This window comes from Cervus canadensis, chromosome 4 (genome assembly GCF_019320065.1).
Source record: "Cervus canadensis isolate Bull #8, Minnesota chromosome 4, ASM1932006v1, whole genome shotgun sequence".
Classification (NCBI taxonomy): domain Eukaryota; kingdom Metazoa; phylum Chordata; class Mammalia; order Artiodactyla; family Cervidae; genus Cervus; species Cervus canadensis.
Window position 1 is genome coordinate 104,611,914 of NC_057389.1, and position 7,429 is coordinate 104,619,342.

Genomic DNA, 7,429 nt, shown 5'->3' on the forward strand with positions numbered 1-7,429 from the left:
TCAGTTGGTAAATGCTGGGCTGCCTGGCCCTGGGTGCGCCATGCAGGTCCTCCACAGGGTTGTGCTGGAGGTGAGGCTGCACCGAGCCTTCCACAGCCTCTGGCCTTGGGGGTCTCAGGAGCCCAGAGATGGAGCCTGGAAGTGAAAGCCTGACTTTCTTAGGACGGAGGCTGCAAACGTGGAGAAGATCACCACTAAGCTGCTGAAGGCGGGCGCCAAGCCGGACCAGATCGGCATCATCACGCCCTACGAGGGCCAGCGCTCCTACCTGGTGCAGTACATGCAGTTCAGCGGCTCTCTGCACACCAAGCTCTATCAGGTGCGCCCGCTGGCTCCCGCCCCGCCCGGCTGCGGGGCCGCCGGGAGCCCACGGCCGGACCCCGGGGCTCTGCAGCTCCTGGTCCCCGGCGCACCTGTGGGATCCCATGGCGGATCTTGACACAGTTTGTGCGGGCTGAGGGCTCCTTGAAGGAAGCCTGTTGGCTGACCGTGATTATTGCCCCTGTAGGAGGTGGAGATTGCCAGTGTGGACGCGTTCCAGGGGCGTGAGAAGGACTTTATCATCCTCTCCTGTGTGCGGGCCAATGAGCACCAAGGCATTGGATTTTTGAATGACCCCAGGCGACTTAACGTGGCCTTAACCAGAGCACGGTACGGAGAGCTGAGTCTTGCAGGGCCTTGTGGGGCGGCCCCCCTTGCATAGGAGTCTTTATGAGGTGCCGGGAGGGGTTGGCCCAGGAGCTGCTCCCTGCCTGCTTCTCTTCCTGTCAGTTCTCGCACCCCAGCCACACCTTGGGCTGTGGCACACGGCACATAGAGGGGCCTCAGCAGTGCCCGGGGCAGAGGGCTCCCAGCAGCAGTCTGGAAAGAACCTCTCACTCGTGGCTTGTCTTTGTTTCTGTGTCGTGTCTTTCTATCCAGTTGCCTTGTTTAGCTCTGGAATGTAACTTTTGAAATAGCGAGGGACCCAGAGAATCAGGTGGACCCCGTGTCACCCCACATGAAACCAGACAACAGCCACCGTTGTACCAGCTGCAAGCGGGACTCAGATTCACATGCAAGAGGGACTCAGATTCCCTCCCCAGTGAGGGCACCTTGGTTTTCATTTGGTAGCCAGCATAGGAGGGGGAGCCCTGAAACAGCTGATGAATGTAAGCTTCCCCCCAGGAGCTTGGCTTGGGCATCGAGTACGTGCCCAGCCCAGCAGAATGCCTGAGGTGGCTATGGAGTCTGCCTCGGCCACGTGCGACTTGGTGCCCAGGAGGCCGACTCGTCTCGAGCTCATCTTCCCACAGAGATGTTTTGACATCTGGGCTCAACAGAAACCTGCCCTCACATAAACCCAAGCGCAGGGTCGGCAGCTTACAGGATGGGCTCCAGTGAAAGTCACCTCAGTTTGCAGTTACCCAGCCATCCCCAGCATTCCCCGTGGGTGCTGCATAGGCAGGCCAGGCGTCTAGGCAGGGAGGTGGAGGGTGGCTCTCGATGCTCCTGTGTGGTGAGGAGACAGGGGCATGGTGGGCAGGGTGCCAGGGGAGCTGCCTGGGCATCTTGTACTTTCAGTTCAGGTGCTCAGTCGTCTCCGACTCTGTGACCCCATGGACTGCAGCACGCCAGGCTTCCCTGTCCATCACCAACTCCCAGAGCTTGCTCAAACTCATGTCCCATCAAGTCAGGGATGCCATCCAACCATCTCATCTTCTGTCTTCCCTTCTCCTGCCTTCAATCTTTCCCAGCTTCAGAGTCTTTTCAAATGAGTCATTTCTTTGCATCAGGTGGCCAAAGTATCAGAGCTTTAGCATCAGTCTTTCCAATGAATATTCAGGGTTGATTTCCTCTAGGATTGACTGTTTTGATCTCCTTGCAGTCCACGGGACTTTAAAGAGTCTTCTCCAGCACCACAGTTCAAAAGCATCAGATCTTCAGTGCTTAGCCTTCTTTATTATGGTCTAGCTCTCACATCCATACATGACTACTGGAAAACCATAGCTTTGACTAAACTCTCGGGGCCTACCTCTTGCAGATATGGGGTCATTATCGTGGGCAACCCGAAGGCCCTGTCCAAGCAGCCGCTGTGGAACCACCTGCTGAACTACTACAAGGAGCAGAAGGTGCTGGTGGAGGGGCCCCTGAACAACCTGCGGGAGAGCCTCATGCAGTTCAGCAAGCCCAGGAAGCTGGTCAACACCATCAACCCGGTGAGCGTCCGCCACGGGCCGGGGGAGAGCTGGGAATCCCCCCTCCCCAGGCCACTGTGCTGGGCATGTGGTAATGAGTGATGGCAGGTGGGACTTGTGACGAGTACCAGCTGAGGGCGGGCTGAGAGTGTCAGTGTGTGAACATGAGCGATGCGTGCTAGCCTGTCCCCGCAGAGCTCCGCACCCCAGGCGTCTCAAGTGTTCTGAGGCTTTGCTTTTCTTGGCCCTTGTGGAATACCATCTCACAGGCGGCACCTAGCAGCTTGCAGTCAAACCCAGGCAGCTAGGAGCTTGATAAACCATGGTGGTCTGGGGCTTAAGGAGTGGATGCTGCTTGAGGTGAAGCCCAGAAACAGAAATGGTTGGCATCAAAGGCCAGCCCAGGCGAGGACAGCTGGGCAAAGCCCAGAGCGCACGAGTGGCAAGCCTCAGGGTTGTTTTCTGTGTGTGCAGCTTGGCCACCTCCCAGGCACCAGATGTTTGGAAAGTTCTTCCTTGTGTCAGCATGATAAATTCCTCACTGACCTAAACCCTTTGCAGGGAGCCCGCTTCATGACGACAGCCATGTATGATGCCCGGGAGGCCATCATCCCAGGGTCGGTCTATGACCGGAGCAGCCAGGGTGAGTCTCTGCGGGGGACCGCCCTGCCCCGTGCTTGTTGACTGTTCCCACGCCCACACCTGCCAGCCCTGTCAGTGCTGAGTGACCTCTCGTGCCTCTGTCCGTAGCAACCTGCCTGGCAGTGAGAGTTCTTTCTCAGCTTCGCTTGCTTGGAATCACATAATTGGTCTTGGGCAATGTCTAGAGAGACAGATGTTTCTAAAATAACGCAGCTGTGTGCCCAGCGGTGTCTCAGCAGATCTTGTCAGCTTGCTTCCACGCCCTCACCCCACCCTGCCTGCTCTTCGAGCTCCTTCTCCGGGAGCATCACCCCTGCAGCCTCAGGCTCTGCTGCTTGCCCTGAGCTTCAGCTCCATCTGTCAGACCTCGGAGCTGGGCGCACCGCCTCTTTAGCGGGTGAGGCTTCTGTGTACTAAGGCCGAGCCTGGCCCTGCTGCCTGGGGCTCCTCCTCTAGCCTGAGGCAAGCTGTAGCCGGTTCCCATTCATCCCACAGATCCCTGCCTCCCGGGACCCTTCCCTGTGCCAGCTGTCATGGAGGCCCAGCACCTCGCCTGTGTACTCTTTGCCACCTGCCCAAGTCTCGCAGTTGCCTTTGACCTCCCACCTGCTTGCCATTCCCCGCTGGTGTACCCCAGCTGCTCCTCTTCCACCGGAAATCGTTACAGACCCTGTCCCTGCCCCAGTGTTCTTCTGGTCCTTAGGCTCAGACTGGGGGTTGTGTTCTTAAATAACAGCAGATCTTGTCGTCATATCTGATGAGTCCCTGTGTGGCTGAGGGTGTCCTGGGTCCATCCCTGAGGCCCCCATGGATCTGCCTTTACCGAAGGTTGCCCTGGGGGTTTTGTCTTCAGTGAGATGCACTGGTCTGTCAAGCGTAGGCATTTTCTTGCTTTTGGTTGGGGGTGGCAGGGTGGCAGTGGTAGATGTAATATGAATGTAATATTTGCGCTAGAAAGGGCTGTTTAAAGAAATCAGAAATGCAGCATGGTTTCCGTCTTTCATACCCCCATAGGCCAGTGGTTCTCAGAATCCCCCAGGAGAAGAGGTTCCTTCGCAGACACCGGCCTCAGGAGGCTGTCGGGGGGTGGGGAGGATGTGCTGTGAGATCCTGCAGCAGATGACTGTGCTGTCGGAGCACTGCAGGAGACGCTGGGACAGACAGCAGGGAGAGGACAGGACGGACGTTTCTGCCGTGGGCCGGCCAGCGGGCGGTGGGCTCTGGGTGGTGTGACGCCTGCCGCTCATGTTGTGTCTTACAGGCCGGCCCTCGAACATGTACTTCCAGACCCACGACCAGATTGGCATGATCAGTGCCGGCCCCAGCCACGTGGCTGCCATGAACATTCCCATTCCCTTCAACCTGGTCATGCCGCCCATGCCACCGCCGGGGTATTTTGGACAAGCTAACGGGCCAGCCGCGGGTGAGCACTGAGTGGTATCCCATGGGGAAGCCAGCTTGGCCTTGGACTTTGTTCACATCCTGGGTTTGATGTGAGGCTCAGAACCTCCTTCAGGGAACCCTGGACTGCTGTCTTTCAGGCCGAGGCACCCCAAAAGGCAAGACTGGTCGTGGGGGACGCCAGAAGAACCGCTTCGGGCTTCCTGGGCCCAGTCAGACGAATCTCCCCAACAGCCAGGCCAGCCAGGATGTGGCGTCCCAGCCCTTCTCCCAGGGCGCCCTGACCCAAGGCTACATCTCCATGAGCCAGCCCTCCCAGATGAGCCAGCCCGGCCTGTCCCAGCCTGAGCTGTCCCAGGTGAGCACACAGCCATGAGGCGTCAGACCAGCCCAGGGGCCCCCCTGACACACACAGGCCCTGGGGCCCTCTCCCCTGACGACCTCAGCTGGGGCTGTGGTTCTAGAGCACCCCACACACAGTACTGCCCTGGGTAGCACATCTCTGGTGGTGAGGTAACCAGCGTGGGTTTCCTGCCACTGGGCATCAAGGTAAGCTTCCAGATGATTCCTTGGGCTGGTGACGGGTTGGACACCGAGCAGGTTCTCAAGACTGGGAGGATGACTGCGCCTCCTTGCTCAGGGCTCATCTCTCCACCCTTGTTACAGGACAGCTACCTTGGAGATGAGTTTAAGTCACAGATCGATGTGGCTCTGTCGCAAGACTCCACGTACCAGGGGGAGCGGGCGTACCAGCACGGTGGAGTGACGGGGCTGTCCCAGTACTAGAAGGCAAGCTGGCCTCTGGAGGGGGGTGGGCCTCTGGAGGAGGGGTGCTGTCTCGAGTCCGCGCCTGTCACTCTGGGTCCCTGTGCCTCTGCTGTGTGTGGGGCTGTGAGCTTCACGCGCTCCTCTGCCGCAGTCTTCTCCAGAGGGTCTTAGCGCTGCTTCTGGTGGGCAGCCAGGAGGCAGAGGGTCCCCTCACCCTGACGAGGGTGGTCTGCCCGCAACAAGGCCAGAGTGGTGTGAGAGAGGCCGTGGGCCTGCCCCGCCCCGCCGGTGACCAGGGGCCGCGGGAGCTGGCGACGCTGGGAGCAGGGGCGGGCTGTTGATTGCACAGGCCCAGCAGCCGCGACTCTCGGGGTGGAAAGTCTATGGTCTGGGCCCCCCAGCGGCCCCTGGAATGGGGCCAGGTGGAACGGGGAGCTGCCCTGGCTCCCGCCTGTTCTGAAGCCTCTTGCCCTCTCTCTCTCCCTGGCAGGTGGCAGCGGAAGAGCTAAGCTATGTGGCTTAGTCCATCAGCATCTTATTCTGGGTAATAAAAAATAAAAATAAATGGATACCTGTTTTCCACTGCTAAAACTGAAGCACCACTGCGAGCAACAGGAGAGGGAGAGGAGCCCGAGGCAGAGCGAGCGCCCTCTGCTGGCGCGCGGCGGCACGGAGACCGGAAGGGAGAGCGGGAGGCGGGGCGGCCACGGAGGACCGCCCGCCAGCGAGCCCCGCCAGCCCCGCGCGCGAGGGGCCCAGCTCGCCCGCCGCGTCCACACCTGGGTCTGCGACCGGGGCGGAGGGAGGAAGACCCTCATCTCAGAGTAGCCCTTTCCTCTGTTCTTTTCTTTCTTTTCTCTTTTACTGAAAGGGGACTACGTTTTAGCAGGAAAAAACTTCGCGATTCTGTGCTGAGCAGGCTGCTTGCAGTGGCGGCCGTGCGGGGAGAGCCCCGCAGAGTGTGGGTTCTGTCCACACCGGCTCTGATACCGCTGCGCTCATGCTGCCTGCGTTCTAGGAGGGTTTTCATTTCAAGAAAATATGGTGGTTTGTGTTTTTCTGTTTGTTTTTTAAAAATTCTTTCTAAGGAGTACTGAAAAATATACTTTCCTGAGTTTGTCTCTCAAATCTTAGTGGTGGACCTGGGAGATGCGACAAGCTTCCAGAAACGAAGTATAAACATGCCAACACAACTCAAGATTAGAATCAACCCCTGTGATGGGAGGAGGATTTTTTTCAGTTTTTAGCTTCCAGCAGCTTCTCCCAGCGCATCAGGGCAGTGAGGTAGCACAGTCCTGGGCCGGGCAGGCAGCTCCGAGGTCTCTGCTGGACTCCGAAGAAGCAGAGCGCTTGCCGTGCACCGTGGACTTGGCCCCACAGGAGGGGCTTCGGGCGGGACTGGCCATGAGGCCAGAAGGCTGGAAGGTGGCTGTTCCCCGGCCAGTTGCTTCTTCCCCAGGGTCCTTCCTGAGGATTTGGTGAAAGGCGGCAGTCAGGAGGACCTGTACCTGTTCCCAGGGAGGCTGCCGCCACCCCTGAGGCCAGTTGGATTCACTGAATGCCCCCCACCCCCACCTTGTTCCCCACCTGCCCTACTAGTTTGGAGCCGCTCTACACGCGGGCACAGCTTCAATGAGGTAGGGTCGTTTGTGGGGGGAGAAGGGAGTAAGTTTCCAAAATAAGTTGGTTCTGTGCTAAAGGGCTTGAAAGAGTTTGTCACATCAGACGTTACACGGGGCCTCTGCCTGGGTCTGAACTGCAACTTGAAGTTATTGTTGCTGGCAGAGGCCCCCCCACGCCCAGCTCTTCGCACACTGTGGGGTATTAGCCTCCCTGGCCGGCCCTGGTTGGGGACCGTCTAACCCTAACCCTGCCTGTCCAGGCCCTGGTGCCCCTGACCCCACCACCCCCCTCCCAGTGTGCCTTATCCCACAGCCTCCAGCTGGCACACGGGAGAGAGGGAGCCGCAGGCCCCCTTCCTCTGGCACACAGGAGGGAGGGGGCGCGGGCCGCCTTCTCTGGCAGGCCCCCTATCACCTTCGCTGCAGGGCCTTCGGTCCCCACTTCTTTTGGTAGCTGCATAGTTTGGATAGGTTTCTGCTGTGACCCCTCGTGCGCCGTCCCCATGGGTGACACCCACCCACCCTGTTTTGTTCCTTGGAATGCTTTGCCTCTGCTTTGTGCTGTTTGCTTTTTTTCTCCACCTTCTTAGCAGCAGTTACTATAAGTTCCCCAAATTAGAAAAACATCTGTACCAAGGCAATGTAACTTTTGGTTTTTGGTCAATTTGTTTTAAGCTCTTTTGTCACCAATAAAATCTTAATAAACATCTCTTGCTTTCACACTGGGGTTGGGTAACTGCAGGGGTGTGTGGCAGAGCACTTGGCCTGGGGGTCTGACTGGTTGAGGATGTGGGGTTCAGAGCCACCTTGATGACAAAG

At 58.4% G+C, this 7,429-nt stretch overlaps 1 protein-coding gene across 2 annotated transcripts in view; it reads left to right on the top strand.

Moving 5' to 3' along the window:
* The window catches only part of UPF1 (UPF1 RNA helicase and ATPase), a 33,981-nt gene extending 26,651 nt beyond the window's left edge, over positions 1–7,330 (top strand). For both annotated transcript variants that reach the window (XM_043467417.1, XM_043467418.1), the window contains exons 17-24: positions 163–319; positions 509–651; positions 2,024–2,198; positions 2,739–2,820; positions 4,081–4,242; positions 4,361–4,578; positions 4,887–5,009; positions 5,479–7,330. In XM_043467417.1, coding sequence (XP_043323352.1) covers positions 163–319; positions 509–651; positions 2,024–2,198; positions 2,739–2,820; positions 4,081–4,242; positions 4,361–4,578; positions 4,887–5,006 — 1,057 coding nt within the window. In that variant the 3' untranslated portion in view covers positions 5,007–5,009; positions 5,479–7,330. The remainder of the gene's footprint in view (positions 1–162; positions 320–508; positions 652–2,023; positions 2,199–2,738; positions 2,821–4,080; positions 4,243–4,360; positions 4,579–4,886; positions 5,010–5,478) is intronic.
* Positions 7,331–7,429: the final 99 nt, after the last annotated feature.